The sequence below is a fragment of the Monopterus albus genome, unplaced genomic scaffold (genome assembly GCF_001952655.1).
Source record: "Monopterus albus unplaced genomic scaffold, M_albus_1.0 scaffold7.1, whole genome shotgun sequence".
Lineage (NCBI taxonomy): Eukaryota > Metazoa > Chordata > Actinopteri > Synbranchiformes > Synbranchidae > Monopterus > Monopterus albus.
The window spans coordinates 1,957,053-1,975,879 of NW_018127887.1; the positions used below are offsets into that span (position 1 = coordinate 1,957,053).

At 39.9% G+C, this 18,827-nt stretch overlaps 2 protein-coding genes across 9 annotated transcripts in view; both read right to left on the reverse strand.

Moving 5' to 3' along the window:
• Nucleotides 1–1,375: 1,375 nt before the first annotated feature.
• dhtkd1 (dehydrogenase E1 and transketolase domain containing 1) lies at nucleotides 1,376–12,387 on the reverse strand. The gene is made up of 17 exons (XM_020625043.1): nucleotides 11,922–12,387; nucleotides 11,314–11,466; nucleotides 10,296–10,507; nucleotides 9,966–10,160; nucleotides 9,505–9,774; nucleotides 7,031–7,202; nucleotides 6,726–6,924; nucleotides 5,585–5,897; nucleotides 5,409–5,493; nucleotides 5,156–5,295; nucleotides 4,931–5,081; nucleotides 4,736–4,842; nucleotides 3,804–3,968; nucleotides 3,621–3,703; nucleotides 3,203–3,369; nucleotides 1,825–1,910; nucleotides 1,376–1,737 (listed from the first exon to the last, which is right to left on the reverse strand). Exons 1-17 carry the CDS (start codon nucleotides 12,091–12,093, stop codon nucleotides 1,636–1,638), a joined length of 2,772 nt encoding a protein of 923 aa, XP_020480699.1. The 5' UTR covers nucleotides 12,094–12,387; the 3' UTR covers nucleotides 1,376–1,635.
• A 6,019-nt stretch (nucleotides 12,388–18,406) lies between these two features.
• Nucleotides 18,407–18,827, reverse strand: part of LOC109972874 (CUGBP Elav-like family member 2) — a 28,313-nt gene continuing 27,892 nt past the window's right edge. For all 8 annotated transcript variants that reach the window (XM_020622128.1, XM_020622119.1, XM_020622113.1 and 5 more), the window contains exon 13: nucleotides 18,407–18,586. In XM_020622128.1, the coding sequence (XP_020477784.1) occupies nucleotides 18,459–18,586 (128 nt within the window). In that variant the 3' untranslated portion in view covers nucleotides 18,407–18,458. The remainder of the gene's footprint in view (nucleotides 18,587–18,827) is intronic.

Genomic DNA, 18,827 nt, shown 5'->3' on the forward strand with positions numbered 1-18,827 from the left:
TAGCTCAGTTTTCACAATTCTAATTTTGACATTTTATTGATAAAATGAATAACTGATGAATCAGGAAAACAACCAGTAGATCAGATGGTAGTTTTTCTCCATAACTTTGGCTCAATTACCTGATATTTGCTCCATTTGCTGAAAAGTGTTTTTTTTTTTTTTTTTTTTTTTTGTAGGAAGGACAAAAACCATAAGAATGCTTTGAGAATGCTAGTAATGTTTAAGAAAAGAGCCAAAGCTACAGATAAATACTCTAACAATAAGTTATTTGCTGCTCTAGTGTAAAGACTCCAAAATCACAACTTGTGCAAACATCTACTGCAGCTGTTTTTTTCTCTGTTGCCTGTTAACGGTTTTGTGTATTTGTTTGTTTTGAGGCTTTTTTTCCTATCTCAGTTGAGAGTCTGGAGGATAAAATGTCATGCTATACAGGATGTAAACCTCTTTGACACTCAAGGGGAAACTATTACTCATTTTGTCAAGTACCAGAGGGACCTTTTTCCAAAACCTAGGGGGCAAAACAGTGGAATTATCATTGTTTAGAAGAAATGCCTTTGATGCAGTGTTCTGATTTAAGTGCTATTATTTTAATCAGTAGCTCTACAAGAGACTTGATAGTTAATTTCACCCATGTTTTATTTATTTGCTTGATTTTTGGCTCTAGTACAGTCAGATACCCAATCTTAGTCCCACTATATACCGATTGCAAACTAGGAAACAGACATCTCTGAGTGTACTAGACTTTTTTAAATCAGCAAACCACTGACAATAATTGATATGTAATGTGTCAAAGAACGGGTGAGAATTCCTGTGGACACTCAGCATTCATGTTAAGTGCTGTTTGTTCATTATTTGGGCCCAAAGAGACGAGGACAGCGACTCAGAAGTCTAGACCCAGACTGAATAACTTATTCAGGTAAATGTACTGTTACAAAACATTATACTCAGTAAAATCATATTTTTGTTAGAAACAAAAACAAAACAAAAACAGCTTGAGGACCAGTTACTCGGTCACCACAAAAGCATCTATGCTAACCAAACTTTGGATCGAATCATTTAATCGGACAAAGTGTTAAATACATGTCCTCTCTTTCACGTTAATGTTAAACACATTATGTTGAACTGAATCTGCGTTTAGGCAAAAAGAAACATGGTGCACAAATGTGAAAATAGATTTATTTGAAAATATTTCCGCTTGAAAATTCAGAACAGTTTATTTACATTAGCCCTTTAATGCTATAAATTTTTTTTTAATTCAAGTCTTGGTTTAAACCTTGAGGAAATAGAAATAATTAAGTTTTTCTTAACCCAAATTTGTACCATGAAATGTATAATTGGTACCTAACTCATGGCAGGATAAACATTTAGCAGTCAATTTCTTTCTTCAGAGAAAGTTTAATGTCCTGAAATGTAACGTGAAATCCAGTTAAAGATCTCCCTTTTTTATATAAACAATTCAAGGATAATGCTCTGATATTTCCAGCAAGTTGTTCACTTTATGTACATCCACTTTGTCTAAAGGTCTTGTGTATCTGCTGTGCATTAGCAATAGTAGGAAGACCACAGCGCGTACAGTATGTAGTGTAGTACTGAGGTTTGTGTACTGCTTATTTTGGTTCCCAGTCTTGTTGAGTCTTAGGAGAAGGTTGCGGTGAGGATGGCCTCTTGTTGCTGGTGATGGAGGATCCCGATACCCACAGCGGGGGCAGGCAGAGCAGGTCGGCTGACTACCCGGAGCTGAGGAGGACAGAGGAGCCAGCGTTGTGTGTTCAGTACCAACAAATCATTGACAAACTATTAGGCATCATTTCAAATGTCGCTCACCTTGCAGGCCAGCTGCTTCTCAAACCTGGGTGCTACAAAAGACCAGGGGCCCATGTTCTGAGGCTCCTCCTGACTCCAAATAAACTCTGTGGGGAAAGTACCATCGCTTGAGTTCATGGTGTTATCATGTCTTTTTTGTCCCTGACATCCAGTCTTAGCCGACAGTATCATCGAGTGACTGGTTCTTTCAGTGTTTGTTTATTTAGAGGAAAATGATTTTTCTTCCATTTACTTGTTCATAAATCCAGTGGGAGCAAAGTCAAAGGTCCCTGCTCAGTTTCACTGAAGATTAAAAGCCTAAAAATAAAACCAGGCATCTTTAGTTTTATTTATGAATTAATTTTAACATCAGGACAATTCAATAAAATGTGTTAAAGGAAGGACTAATGTCTCAGAAAGACCTAGAAACATTTCTTCATGGGTTTATTTTTAGTAGGACAGACTACTGTTATGGTGTCTTTGTAGATTTCTCAAAAAAAGCACAGTTAGGAGGATTAAAACAAAACAGGGCAAAGCAGCCTTTCATTTCTCTGCTCTACATTTATATCTGGAACAAACTTCCCAAATATCAGCTTTTTTAAAACATACTTGTATGTCTATTATTATTATTATTTATTCTTTTTGTACCATTCCTGTTAACATGTATTCTCCTTCCCACTGTCTTTTAAATGTCAAAACGCTTTTAAACTTAACAGAAGAACCAACATAAAGGACAATGTGGGGAAACTGCTTCACAAATAAACTTCTCCTTCTTTCTTGTACATCAGTCACACAGACAAAGACACCATTCAATAATGTAACAGAGGGAAGTCATTACATATGCAAAATACAGGAAACGTGTGTCAGCAAAGAGGAGCAGTGGACACAGTCTACACATGTGGTCTAAAATACATTACCATCAACACATAGCTGTGCTTTTGGCACAAGCCATTTAAAAACATATGCAAAATAATAACTGGGTGAAAAAAAAAAAAACAGATACTGAAAATAACCGATGATAAAACAGTTACCAACAGCCTTAAATCACATATTTATTAGCAACAGCACATTTGTATTTACTGTGGTGTTGCTGTATTGGCTGTTAATGTGTCTACATGTGTTTCTACCAATAGTTTCTTGATATAAAGGGCAGGAATAATAACTTGGGTAAAGCTGCACTGAAATGTTCACACAGAATGAAGACAAATTTGGTTTATGAAAAGTGTTAATTAAGCTCTGGTTTGTTTGTAGTATGTAGCAGTGCAGCAACCAAAACAAAACTTAGAAATTAATGTAAAGAAATGACTCGGATCAAAGCAAACAAACTGATTTATGAAGTCATTATGTCTGCGAGCAGGACAGGTGGTGCCGTGTTATCTGGACAGCAGAGGCCACATACCTTTGGCACTGGGGTACTTTCCGAGCTCCTGCTGCAGAGCCTCCAGTGGGAACGGACACAGCTCCTCCACTCGGATGAGCGCTGTGTTCTGGTTGGCTGCTGACGCCTCCCTCTGTTTCAGAAGGGCATAGTAATGCTTCCCTGAGCACAGCACCACCCTCTGGACGCTGCATGGAACAAGAATAAATGACTGATGTGCAAGTTATTTAGACAATGCTTCTGAACCAAGTGTCTTCCCAGTTTAAGCCAGTGTTATTAAGGGCTATTCAAAACATCATATGAAAAAGCTCTTGGTTAGGAAACTATTCCCTGAGCACTGCCTTAATGAGCTTTGAAGCCCTGGAATTTAAATTATTAAGGACATCATTAGAAAAGTCTGAGTTTTAATATTAGTAAAATTAAGTTGTGAAGTCAGTACCTTTGTGTTGAGACTGAAGCATCACCTAACACTGGCCTGAAAGATGTTCCTGGTGCCAATTCAGTTATACTGGACACCGCCCCCTGAAAAATACATATTATTCAGCCACTTGGATACAAATATCTGTAAAAGGTTGAAGATGAATTGTTAAAGAATATTCCTGACAGTGTCTACAGTGCCTACAGGAAATCTCAGCAGTGTCTTGGGTCCAACCACAATGAGAGGTTTGCGGAAGTTACGGATCATCTGTCGTCTCAGCAGGTGGAAGTACTGAGCCGGAGTGGTGGGGTTGACCACAGCCATGTTCACGGTGTCGCCATCCACACCCTCCTCTTTACTGTCACACATCTTAGAGACAAAAGAAGACAAAATAGAAATCAGTTACAGTTCAGGTAACACATTACCAGCTAGAACGCTGCTGCGGAGCACTTCAAGCATTAAGTCCAGAAACATCTGGTAGCACCTTGTAGATGGGCAGTCTCTGTAGCAGGACATGGATGTAATGACATTCAGCTGCAGACTTGCCGATACTAAGTGAGTAAGGACAGAGATGAAGCCCTAAAAATCTAAAAAAAAATGGGCCTATTGTTTAATCATTTTTTGCATGAACTAGTTCATCCTCCCCCTTTAAAATATCTCAGTGAAGTGGAAAAAAGAAAGAAGGAGTTTTAAATTACAAAGATGCAACTATGGAACATACACACTCGATTTGTTTAACTCAGACAGCTGAAGCTTCATATTATCCTCAGATGAATGTTTGACTACATTTTTGCACAGAACAAGGGATGAAAAACTGTGAACACCCAACCTTTTCGTGCGTTAGCAAAATATCTCAGTGTCATTCAAATAAGAGTGAAAAGTTAACCTCTGCACAGCATGAAGTAAAACATTCAACTTCTCAGGTGTTTTTTGGTACATTATTAAACAACAACCAATGAATTTGCAAGAGTGGAACGTGTAGTTATGTTCCGTTCATTTCATTTGGTGACAGAGAACACTGTGTTGACAACGTATCAATATCACAACATATCAATTAAGTGTGTGTTTAATTTGCTGAATGACAGACTGGCTGATGTGAGCTGCCCATATTTGTTTGGTTTTCTGAAACTACAGACCTGCAGGAAGCGCTCCATGCGGCAGGATGAGTGTTCAGGTCCGGCTCCATCGTAGCCATGAGGCAACAGAATCACCATCCCACACTGTAGCAGCCATTTGGCTTCACCTGGGGATACAACAGTTTTGCAGAGATTTTTCAAAAAATATAACATAATGCGAGTCATGGTGAATCTGTTGATGAGCCAGGAGTTTACCTCCAGAGATGAAGGTATCAAAGATGATCTGCGCTCCGTTGAAAAAATCTCCAAACTGAGCCTCCCAGATGAGAAGGAGCTTCGGCTGTGCGATACTCATACCGTACTCAAATCCGAGCACCGCCTCCTCAGACAGCGGGCTGTTGCACACCTGAACACACACAGAGGTGGTGTAAAAACATGATCCAGACACTGATGGTTTCATCTACTTTATAAGAGCGCTACCTCCAGGAAAGCTGTCTGCTCAGGGCTGATGTTATTGAGAGGGATGTACGTGTCATTGGTGTCCTGACACACCACCATGGCATGTCGCTGACTAAATGTGCCTCTTCCAACATCTTGTCCGCTGATTCGAATATTAAAGCCTGTAATAACAAATAATTTGAAATCTACAAATCTATATCATGACAACCACAAAATGCAATGATCCTCCATGCACTTATTAGATCTGAAGTCATTATTTCATTGACGCACCAACCTTGGCAGAGGAGAGAGCCAAATGCCAGGGCCTCTGCTGTGGACCAGTCCAGTTTGGTTCCCTCTTCCAACTTGTGCAACCGAGCCTGAGTTCACATAGGAGGAAGTCTCATCATCAAGCTGCTGCCATGTGAACAAAAGATAATCCAATAGAAATGAGAAACATGGCGGCCATACCTGTGCATGAGTTTTTCCAAGATGGCTGTGCAGGTGAATTTCCTCAGGGATTTCTACAGATTTTGCTCCAACAAACTGCAGCAGAGGAACAGGGACGCCCGTGTCCCAGGTAGTGACTCTGGCCTGGGGTTCGACCAGATCTCCCCAGCGGCCCTGCAGGTTGGTGGGTGGGGGGCTATACAGGGTCATGTTGGCCAGCTTGTCGTTGAGCATGCCATAGTATTTGGACTTGAGGTCATCACGCTCAGCATCAGTCAATAGACCCTCAGAGATCAGCTGGTCTGAGTAGGAGTCAGGCACACTCCTACGGGACCTGCAAAGAAGCAACAACGTGACATCACCAGCATTCACCACACACCTTCTTTCTGTGTCAACTCTGTTGCTTTGGTTAGAGCCCAAACAGGAAACCTCTGCACAATGCAAAGATGAGCAGGTCATCACCATCGCTCTGTGACTGCTATAAAACTATTAAGTGAAAGCAACTATTGAGGAACTGTTACAAACTGGGATCAAAACTACATTTGCTTTTTTTGATCAGTATTCACTGTGCTGTAGTAGTCAGTCCTAAAACCCAGAACTGAGTTAGTTCTTTTTGTACATCTGGTTCCCTCGCTCCTAAAGTCAGTAGGTTTTCTGAATGGATTTTTAGTAAAGTGCCTGTAAGGTCTGTGGTTAACACACGGTCAAGGGGATTTTCCTGTTTTATTCTATGTCATAAAATAAGTCAGTAAACACCAACTTGTTATTTTTAAGCTTTTACTGTATCTTAAAAATATCATTGCTATCAAGTGGCTAAATGAGACAGAGACTCACCTCCTCACTCGCCTGTCTTTACTGTCTTTACAGCTTTATTGTGTTTACCTGCAAACTATTCTAACTGACAGCCACAATCACTACCTTGACCGGGTCATGCTAACAGAAAAGAATTTTGTAGAAAAGGTAAGTGAACTAAATCAAAATCATAAGCTGGAAGCCTTGGTAGTGATGCCGAGGTCACAGGACAGTGGTGTAGTTCCATAATCCCAAAGCCTGTGAAAAATCCCACTGGTTCCACTAATTCCAGTAAATATATGCTAAAATCACTTTTGAAGTGATGGTGAAAATGTGTTGACACAAAGAGAACAAGCTGGATTTTACTGACCGGATTATCTTGTACATGGCCGGGTTGGTGAAGAAAGGCTCGTCCAGTTCGTTGTGGCCCCACTGACGATAGCAGATCAGATCCAGGATCACGTCTTTCCTGAAATGCCGCTGGTAGTCCACAGCTAGCCGAGTGGCTCGCAGTACGTCCTCTGCATGATCTCCATTTACATGGATCACTGCACAGTTCACCATCTTACCTTTGGTACAAATGTTTCTGATTATACCACAGTCTCATTTTTCTACAAACAAAATCTGTAACATTAAAGATTTATCTGATAACTGCTGTTAGTGAGTTTCACTGACCGACATCACTACAGTACAAAGATGATCTCCCCCTCTTTGACGGAGTGGTGTAACCAACTTGGTTGTTCACAATGAGGTGGATGCTCCCACCAACTCTATAGTGAGGGAGGTTTGAGAGTGTCAAAGTTTCTGGAACAATTCCTTGACCAGTGAAAGAGCCATCACCATGGACCTGTGGAGATGAGAACAGCAGACATTGTCTCAAAGTTTTAGCAGCTATTAAAATTTGTAGCATAGCTTTACATTGCGCTCTTATATTCAGTCGATCTACCAGTCTGAACAGAGAACGTGAACAGCTCTAACTTGCCCAGTGAGCGTTGTTATCATCTGATCAGTGTTGTTTAAAGAAAATGTCAACTTCTAAAAAAAAAAAAAAAAAAACAGAAGGCGTACACCTCTGCCAATGCTGCAAATCATTAAATTCAGTGTTCAAGTTGTGATCGTAATATCCACAGTTTGTGTCTGTCCAGCGATCTTTGTTGAATTTTATCCCACAACTCTCTCCTCTCATTACTAGCTCTGTACTAGGTTTTTAATAAAGGCAAACATGTCAAAAAGAAAATGTTTTAAAAAGTCCAATATGCATCAAAATATAGTGATGAGACAGATGTGCCAGAAAAGGAGCAAACTAAATTCTCTGTTAAGATATGGTTTATACTGTGCCTACAGGTATGTGCCAAAAAATGAGAATATCAAGGAAAAGTCCATTTATTTCAATAATTTGTTTCAAAAAGTGAAACTTGTATATTAGTTCACTGCACACAAAGTGAAATATTTCAAGCCTTTATTTGTTTCAATTTTGATGATTATGGATTAAAGACAAAAAAAACCCCAAATCCAGTATTTCACAAAATTAGAATATCATGACAAAGTTCAACATTGTAGGCTCCCTGTGTCCCAATCTAGTCAGCTAATTAATGCAAAACACCTGCAAAGGTTTCCTCAGCCTTGAAATTGTCTCAGTCTGGCTTAGTAGGCTTCAGAATCATGGGGAAGACTGCTGACTTGACGGTTGTGCAGACGACCATCACTGACACCCTCCATAAGGAGGAAAAGTCTCAAAAGGCAATTGCAAAAGAAGCTGGATGCTCACAGAGCGCAGTATCAAAGTATATTAACAGAGTGTTAAGAAGAAGGGAAGAATGTGGCCGGAAAAGGTGCACAAGTGACAGGGATGACCGCAGCCTTGAGAGGATTGTCAAGCAAGGGCGATTCAGGAATCTGGGGGAGCTTCATAAGGAGTGGACTGAGGCTGGTGTCAGTGCATCAAGAACCACCACATACAGACGTCTGCATGACATGGGCTACAGCTGTAGAATTCCATGCGTCAAGCCACTCCTGAACCAAAAACAACGTCAGAAGCGTCTGTGCTTGGCTAAGGAGAAACAGTACTGGTCTGTTGCCCAGTGGTCCCAAGTCCTGTTTTCAGATGAAAGCATATTCTGCATTTCATTTGGAAATCAAGGTCCCAGAGTCTGGAGGAAGACCGGAGAGGCACAAAAGTCAAGCTGCTTAAAGTCCAGTGTGAAGTTTCCACAGTCAGTGATGGTTTGGGGAGCCATGTCATCTGCTGGTGTGGGTCCATTGTCTTTTATCAAGTCCACAGTCAACGCAGCTGTCTACCAGGAAATTCTAGAGCACTTCATGCTTCCCGCTGCCGACAAGCTTTTTGGAGCTGAAGATTTTATTTTCCAGCAGGATTTGGCACCTGCCCACACAGCCAAAACTACCAGTACCTGGTTTAATAGCCATGGAATAACTGTACTTGATTGGCCGGCAAACTCGCCTGACCTCATTGCCATTGAAAATCTATGGGGTATTGTCAAGAGGAAGATGAGGGAACACAGACCCCGAAATGCAGACAAGCTGAAGGCCAATCAAAGCAACTTGGGCTACCATAACACCTCAACTGTGTCAAAGGCTGATCGCCTCCATGCCACGTCGCCTTGATGCAGTAATTAATGCAAAAGGAGGCCCAACAAAGTACTGAGGACATAATACAGTACATTAACACACTTTTCAGAAGGCCAACATGTGTTTAAGATCCTTTTTTTTATTGGTCACATGAAATATTCTAATTTTGTGAAATGCTGGATTTGGGTTTTTTTTGTCTTTAATCCATAATCATCAAAATTGAAACAAATAAAGGTTTGAAATATTTCACTTTGTGTGCAGTGAACTAATATAACATATAAGTTTCACTTTTTGAAACAAATTATTGAAATAAATAGACTTTTCCTTGATATTCTAATGTTTTGGCACATACCTGTAGATATGCACCTGGATCAGGGAACACAATACAATCACTCTATCAACCAAATTTCATTTCAATGTGATTGCATTTAAAATTTAGCACTCCACTGTATTTATGTCATCCAACAGATATACAATGAACCTGTTAATTTAATCTTCACCTTTTGTAAAAAACAGTTTGGTTGCATGTGCAGTAAATATTAGTTGTTGTGAGCCAGTACCTGCAGACAGATGACTTTGTCCCCTGGCTGGGCATCGTCCTCAGATGAATAGTCTCCTTCTTTTCTGAGCTGCTGCATGGCTCGTGTTTTGCCCTGAGCCGTGGGGTTGATCGCTTCAAGGTGAGATGGGTTGGGTAGCAGGGTCACATGAAGAGGGTGCTGGGACCCAAAATCCAACTCCACTGAGGAGGTGAGGTGGGAGAGGACGTCACCGATGGCAGGAGAGGTGTCAGGGAACTCGCTGAGGCCACTCATTTTACGGAACATGAGCTGGATGTGAAAAGGACACATGTGGAAAAACTGTGTTTTTTAGGTTTTCTCACTCGTTTCCTCTTTGGCAGCTGTCTGTGACTTTATGTTGATGTGTGTGACTGATTACAGTGGTGCAAAGTAATCCAATCTTGTCAGGTCATAGATCATTTGAAAATAGGTGTCTTATTAAATGTCTAGGGCCATCTAACCTCTGGTGGGAACTTCAACAGGCCTGTCAGGAGGTTCAGTCGGCCTCTGTGGGGCATGCCAATGACAATGTCAGTGACTCCGCTGTGGGCTGACTGGTGGAAAAGCTCATAGAAAAAGCCCATCATGCTCTCTGCTCCCTCTCCTCCATAACGTTTCACAGTAGCAAACTTGGTGGCCATGAAGTGGTCAAACTCCTACAGAAAAGAAAAAAAAAAAAAAAAGCTGCATACAAATGTCATCATACAAATGTAACAAAATGTGTCAAATGGTATGGTACATTTGATCACACTGTATATGGTTTTCTTCTCCTTCTTCCTCCTTGGACTCACCTGAGACTCCAGCATGATTTTGGCAAGCAGCCTCCTCTCCTCAGCCGAGAAACTCTTCCCTTTAAGCTCCTCAAACCGGTTAGCAAACCACTCCCTCTCCTCCAGGCTGCTCAGCTGGCTGGTCTCCACTGACAGGTAACTACAGTAGGTATCTTCCAGGTAGGCCTGAACCTCTTCCACTGAAGCCTCGGCCTTACCAAAGTGCTGCAGCCCTACAGAAACACATCAAAGACTTTTTATTGTCAATTCACTATATGTGCAGGACATACAGAAAAATAGAAATACTGTTTCTCTCCCCCTAATATTGAACGGCCATACCATTTAAGAAACTAAAACAGAATAAAAGTAGAATAAACACAGAATAAATAAAATATGAAAACTTAAAGTAATTAGGATTAAGTAAATGGCACAACCTAATGGGCTATGAAGAAACTCAAAGCCATGTGCAAACAGTGACTGTGTGCCAAAGACAAAGGAGGAAGAGGAATGACAAGTGAAAGTACCTGCTTACTGACATACTTTTACTCAATTAAATGTTGTGCTTTTCATACTACTACTACAACCACTAGTAGAGTTATACTCTTTACTACATTTCAGCTGAAGTTACTGATTATTTTTCAGATTACTTTACATAAAAAGTATGGGCATCTATAAAATACATTTTATAAAAAGAAATAGACTGCCTACAACAGTAAAATGCTACTTACACATTACTGCATCAGCAATATGAATAAATAGTATAATACTCACAGGAGCCACATGATGCGGAATCCATTTATGTTTAATATCTAAAGTAGATTTAGCTAATAATACTTTTACCTACCCCTCAGTAAGATTCTGAATACTTTGAATGAATACTAGGACTGACACTTGAGGCCTGAGGTCTCCCATATGCCTGCTCAGTAAAATAAACCTACGAGTTTATGCTGCATGTGTGAGAACACATAATTCACAGGGGAAAATAATATGTGTTCATTATCCCAATTTCTGTAGTTTTACACCCACAGCTGTTATTTACCTGAGGTCCTGAGTTGTCCTCTTATGATACCAGTCAGCATGTTTATCTCCGGGACACTGTCATCAACAGGCTTTTGCGACAGTAAAGGATTAATTTTAGCTGCGTGGTGTCCATGTGCTCTGTATGCCTCCACCAGACGGGCAAGACCATGATCTGAGCATAAAGCAAAGTAACAGACCGCTGTCAGGATGCTGGGTCCTCAATTACACCTCAATGTGGATCAACACCGAGCCATTAAAATAGGATGCTAATGAGTTCAAGTTCAAGTTGTTTCCCTGTACAATGAAATTCCTACTTTGCCGTCCACATGAATGCCACAAAATACAAATGAACTATAAAGTAGATAAGTAACAAAATCTAAAGCACTTTAAGCAGCAAATGCAGCAATATAATAAAAATATATAAGAATATATCAGAGAATATATGCTACATGGGAGCAGCATGTGCAGCTGTCAACAATCAGTGTGCAATTATGCATGTGCAAACTGAGAATGCGGTATTTGACAAACGTATAAAATGAATGCAAAAATAAGAATAGCTGTACAAAAGACGAATACTCCAAACCTTCTTCTCGGGTTGTCCATGTTGGAAATTAGCGCCATACTAACCTTGATTTAGAGCAGCAATGCGGTCGTTCTGCAACTTGAGGTCCCTGTCTATCTGTTTGGGTCGGTATCCATAAACACCTTTCTTGGTGTGGTAACAGCAACCGACAATCTTCCGATAGACGCTCGGTGCCGGTCTTCTCAACGAGTTTTTCAGGAAAAGTACGGTGGACATAATTAAAAGTGTAAAGCGTTACGCTCACATATAGCAAGCTACACAACAGCTGCCATACTTCCGAGAGCAAGACATTATGGGAGGAAACGCCGCATCGGAATCTGATTGGTTGAAATTCTTGCCCTACAATCAATAGTCATAACACTATTATTATTATAAAATCTCTTTAGTTTTTCTTACTTTTGTCTCGCATTTTTAAGCACATGATTTGTATTTGCAGCGTCCAAACGTACATTTTACAGCTACAGAGCGGTTATGGTTAACAGCAACAATCTTTCGCCAGAAGGGTCCACGATATGAGCCATTAAGATAGAAGAGTTGCGACATTGAGAGGGCAAAAATGGCAGCAGGTCACGTGGTTCGTGCAGCTTCAAATAGTTCCAGTCATTATTTTATGTAGGGAACAGCAGGATTTATCAGTAATTAGTATTTTTAATGACTTGTACAACCTTTCAAACGAACTGAACATGATCCACCATTGCTGCAAAAAGCGGTCGAGTCAACGGAGATGTCGTCACTCTCCTTCTTATTCCACTCTTCCAAAGATCGACTACACATGGCGGGGCTTCTGAGATGCGTCCTACCGGCCGCCATATTGCCTCGGGCAGTCTGGACGTTCTGACCAGATCAAACAGTGGAAAACAACAGGCTTTTTAGATGTTCTAACAGAATAAATGCAAAAATCAAGTAACAGGGAACAACATTTGACAAAACAATTAAATAACCTGATCTTCAAGCAATAATGATATATCTGTATATAAATGTCACATCAGTGTACTGATAATGAAAAGTTGTTGGTTACAGCCTTAATCCTATAATGGAAAAATAGCCTAACCATGCCTGAGGTTTTCTGTTGATTACATAGTGCTAAAATGAAATTTTGAGTTGGGGTCACTTTTCCCCTGTATTCTGAACATTGTCTAAGTAAAGACTTAAAATAAATTCCACCTTGTATTTTGTACATTGGAAAGCCCCAGACTGTGACCTTGTGATGGTTCCAATGAATTCAAACATTCTATTTCCAGTTTTACATGTTACAAATGTTGGCCTTTGGTTCAGACACTTCTGAACATCTCCTTGCATTATTCCCTGTCAAAATACTCTACGCAAGACATATACAGTACATCAAACTAATGAACAAGTGGATCTCGTTGCAACTCCAGTGAAACAATTTGCTATCTAATAAGGATTGTGGTAGGCTTTATTTATTGACTCGTGCAGCCTAAATGAAACGCATTTAGCAATCATCTCTGAAATTATCTCAGCCTCCCCACATACAGTGCATTAGCACAGGGAATAATGACATCCCACTGTGTTTTGACAACTGAGACATAGAAACTGCTAAATGTTTCCATGTAACCATCTTGAGGAACAATTCGGCCCTGAAATATTAAAATATTTTCCATGTTCTGGCTGGTTGGTCCTTTTGTAGCCTTGCCCATCATGTTTTAATCTATCCTAACGATCTCTCCAGCTACACTTGCCATTCCATACAGATGCAACAACAGAGGGGGAATGTATAGTATAAGATACAGCTTCTCCTCTCACACTGGTGTCATCACACCATGATCCAATACAGCAGATCTTGTGTCTTGGTGAAAGGGTGAGCTCTTCATCTTCATAAAAACACTCCATGGTTTCCTTTAGTTTTCTGCCTCTATGTTGCTAGTTATGTTGTCTTCCTACAGATGGCAATTAAGGCAGTTACAGCTAATGATTCAACTTAACCCTAGCAACATCTGTTTTCACACACACACACTCATTTATCAGGAAAACATTTAAATGCAGATTCATAAATATCAGACCCAGTTTTATTTTTAAAAACTGAACCCAAGTAATCATCTGCACCATACTACACCCCATCAGTCACCTTGGCATTTACAACAGCACCACAACCTGCTCCCCTCAAATTTGTTGCTGCTCAAATAGAAGCAAAGAGAAGCACAACAAAGAAACAAGTTAGCGAGACATGACAGACTAGGGGGAGGGAGGGATGGTTTGTAAAATGTCTTTACAACACTGGACAAGCACAACACACAAAGACGCACAGTCCATATTAGGGGAAATGGTTTAATTTGGAGACAGAAGCAAAGAAACACACCACACATGAACAAACATTGACCAAAAAAGTCTTTTGGCTACACACTCCACTATGGGGAAAAAACAGAAAACTCTACACAAGTAAAAAGCAAGGCTCAAACTAAACATAGTAACTCTTCAACTAAGACAATTATCCACACAAGTTGTCGAAATCCTGATGACCATTAAACTAGGTGGACAGCACAAATACTAACATGAAACTTACCACGATTTAGAGCCCCCCCCCCCCCAATGGAAACTGATTAACGGAGAGAGAAACATGTAGAGATCAAATCAGGCGTCTTTTAGAGACAGAAATTTAAAATAAAATAAAAAAAAATTGCTTGACACAACCAAGAGGCCAGACTCGAGACCTGATCAAGGTGAGGCCACATTGAGAGGCCAGACAATTTTTTCCAATATAGATTTTTTTTCCTTTAATTTCCAATATAAAAAGCTTCACTGGTACAAAATACATATGAACAACCAGTTGTAGAAATTGGAAAGCCCATGTATGTCTTTTTCAAATCCCGCCCAGTTTCCAAAAAACAAAACAAAACAACAACAAAACAAAAAATGGATGACTGAAAAGGGGCAGGGGGAGAAAATAAACTATTTTGTGTATAATACAGATCACATCAAGATGCACCCACTTTGGCTTTCATCAAGACAAGACAAAATATCTATTAAATTAGTGGAACATGAACCGATTATCAAACAAAAATTTTTTCCCCTCTTCTTTTGAATCAAGACAATATCTATAGAGATGCAAAGCTACCACACTGTCAAAAATAGCACTTCAGAATATGAAAACAGAAGAAAGTGATTGTTAGAGCTTGAATGGGATTTGTGATGGAAGCCCCTGAAGTGAGTCAAGTTCCTGTACATTGTGCTTTTTAAAAACTCATTCACAGGTAACACTTCACCATACACTGCACCACCCCAGACCTGAAAGCATTTCAGTGTTTGACAGATGATTTTCTCACTTAGCACGGCACCCAAGTCAACTTCTGCTTGAGATGTAGCTTGTTTTTGACTTTAATAAAATCAGAACAAATTCCCTAGCACATCTGATCACCAGTCATTTGTATCTCAAAGTGTTACAGCACGTTTACACTCATTAAGAGGTTTAATTTTCCAATGCAGTTTATCTACAATTTTTAAACCAACTGTTCAAACTGGGTATATCACACACACACACCCACACCCACACCAATAACTTAAAGTGGGGGTACGCAAGTGAAAAGATCTTTAATGATCAAAAAACAAACAAACAAAACAAAGGCAAACTGCAGCAATCTCTAAACCAAGGCCTAATAAGGATGTGTAGGCAGTTTCTAGACGTATATATGGCACTTTGAATATTGTATTGCATTTGGATAGAAAAACACACTGTAAAACGCACATGCCCATATTAAAAAGTGAAAGCAGTGGTGCCTTGAAAATTTTGGGATCATAAACACAACATTCTGCAAGAGTGACTAGTTCTGACAATTGCGCTTCGAGTTTCCTTACAAAACCAACACTTCTCACAAGCACCGTTTCAAATCTGGCAACTTATTTTTTTGGGAATAACTATGTATTTTGAGAAATGGGAAAAAACAAAACCCAAAAAGAAAAATGTTATATGGTGACAACTATGCATTTGTGTTATAGTGTATACCGAGTTTCTCACACAAAAAACCCCTGAGTTGACAACTCTTTAGCGCCACCAGGTACGCAGTTTTAGGGAACCCTTAATTGAGGGGTGGTTGTTTTGCCAGGGGTGTAACAACTTTTAGTACAGAAAAAATAACACCCCGATTAAAAAAGTGTAAACTCTGTGCTGAAAAAATGGAATGTATTTGTAAACCAACACTGCTGCGGTGGATTTAGTAGTGTTAGTGTGTGGTGCATTGTGTACAACTGAAAGCAGCAAGGCAGGGAAGAGAGAAAAAAAAAAAAAAAAAAAAAAAAAAAAAAATGTTCATAAAATGAGACCCACAGGCTGTGTGTAATCTCTTCTTCAGGGGCTCCCACATTTGCAATCACAGAACATGTCTTGTGGTGCACGCGCATGTGTGTAAAGAAAACCAGGTAACATTTTAAGAATGCAAAATAAAAATAAAAAAAATTAATTGACTGACACATGGGCACCAACGCCAAAATAAAATGGACAAAAACAAAAGACTGTGTGGCATTAGACTTTGTAAATCATCTTTCAACAAACTAAACCAAAGTGAAACATCCATTAATTAAAATATTGAGAAATTCACAGAAAGTCAAGATGTACCGTGGAAGTTTAACAACTGTTTGGGGAGGGGGGGGGGCAATAACCCCAAAAACTCTACACACAAAATGTAACCTTAAAAAAAAATTTCCTAGAAGCTGAAATTAATGCAGAATTCTGACTCAAAGAATTAATTTACTAGAAATGACCCACGATTGGTCTTGCTGATTAAACTCATTTTAGTCCTCTTTAAAATGCAATACACTGAAGACTCCCCCAACACAGATGACATAACATAATCTACAAAACACCCAAGGTTTTGCCTGGGTTTTGTTAGTTAAACCTCTATAGATTCAATGGTATAAAATATAGGTAATCTAAGTGTGCATTTAAACCACAGATTGTCTATTTGTGAATCAGTTCTAAAAAAGTTGACTCATGTAGGTAGTCATTTCTCCAAAGAGAGCAATGTACCTTTTTGTGCCATCATTCGTTCAAAAAAAACAAAAACAAAAAAGGTAAATACACTGGATATTTTTGTAAATGAAAATATTTTAAACAGCCTTGGTGTAAATCTTCACACTGCCTGCAAAATGTAGAGATCACTACAGAGTGCTGAGAGGGGATTCACTGGTCAGACTTTCGAAAGTGTTGGAAAGTGGTATGAAGCTTTTTTTTATTTATTTTTTTTTAAACAAGCCAACATATTGCTAATGGCACTAAATAGCACAGCTGTGTGCCAATCCCTGTAATCAACTTTCAAGTGAACTTTACTGAGAGAGGTAAAAAGAAAGCAACATAAAAAAAGCAAAATTAAAAAGAAATCCCACAGGTTTTTAAAACATTTGCAAAAACAAAAAAAAAAAAGGTCTTAAATGAATTCAACGTAGGTGTGTTTTCACATTGATTTACTTGACCTCTCTCCCACCTGTCACATTTCTATACAGGAAAAAAAAAATGCATGCAGAAAAATCAGGTTGAGCTAAGGTCAGTGGGTGGCCAGGTATTGGTCAGGCGAGCTTAGAGAGACATCACAGACAATGGTGGGATGATGAGGCCAGGAGTTTGGCTTGGCTGTCAACATCATGAAGACATGCTAGGCTAATGATGAGCAAACAGGCATGGAGATTTGTTCTAAAAAAGACAAAACACAAAAGGAAGAGGAGAGAGAGAGAGAGAGAGAGAGGGGGAGAGAGAGAGAGAGAGAGAGAGAGAGAGAAAGACAAAGAGGAGATAAGAGAAAGTTAGGGGCACAGCGCAAGAACAGTTTAGCCATGAGGCACAAAAACCAACAAGAACAATGCCAATCACCACATACAGTCAGGACAAAGAGGTAACCCTCCCCACCCCACCCCAAAAAAACAATACACAAGGAAGTGACAAAACCAAGACATATGGCAGAGACTCCAACATGCACAAACTATATACTGGGCACCCAAAGAGATCCATCTAGAGCCAGTCCCTTATGGGAAACATGGAGGATGGATGGAATGACTGGAAGTTGTTAGAGAAAGAGGTAGCCTAGCTTAAGATCGCTTCGATAAGGATATGACGGGGGGGAGACAGAGAGGGTGAGCAGAGAGAGAATTTCTAGAGTGCAAAAGATTTTCACATTAAGAATGACATAAACAAGACAGACTACATGAAAGCCAAACACAGGCTGCTCTGGGCTCGGCATGGACCGGCTGAAGCCCGTCCACACAACTGATCCTTAATCAACCTGTCTAACTTGACCTGAAGGCAATGAAATGGCATGGAAACACACCTGATGCTCGCCACTATTACAGTGATACAAAATACCTCCAGCGAACACTGACTCCAGTGATAGTCATAAATAATCATACATTAAAATATTTATCACTCAAATTACATGAGAAAACCACAGGAATGAAATACAGTAAAATGCAGAAAGATGATTGCAACCATTTTTAAGAAAAAGGGTGAGTCTCCCTCCTGTGGTGGGCTCCTTTCCCCCTGCCCCAAAGAGTCTCTGCTGTGGTGACCTTGACTGGAGGGTGCACTTACCCTAGCAGTGCTAGCATTAGAGCTGGGGAGGGGGAAGGCCCCGGAGCTAGGATCAGTAGGGTTTGCTGTCATTCTTGGAACGCTTCAGCTGAACCTTCAGCCTCTTCATTCCAATCTGGAAACCGTTCATGGCCTGGATGGCAGCTTGCGCAGACACAGGATTGTCATAGCTGACAAACCCTGTCAATAAAAAGGTGGAGGACATGTTTATCTTGAATCAACCCCATTCACATAACAAAATGCATTCCACACAACTACTTTCAGTCACCTTAAATTACAGCTCTTAATGATAGTTTTATGCAACCCCAGTTTTATGGATTCAGGACAACCACCAGAGACAACGTAATGGTAGCACCTGACATTCAACCAACCATGTCTGGTGGTCAGATATGGGACAAAAATATTCCTTTACAGTGACTGT

Coding starts and splice junctions, on each gene's coding strand:
- dhtkd1 (XM_020625043.1), bottom strand. CDS start 12,093: ATGTCCACCGTACTTTTCCTGAAAAACTCGTTGAGAAGACCGGCACCG. Junction 5,898..6,725: donor GCCATGTACAAGATAATCCG/GTCAGTAAAATC, acceptor GCTTCTTTGCAG/GTCCCGTAGGAGTGTGCCTG. Junction 3,370..3,620: donor GCTTCAGTCTCAACACAAAG/GTACTGACTTCA, acceptor TGTTCCATGCAG/CGTCCAGAGGGTGGTGCTGT.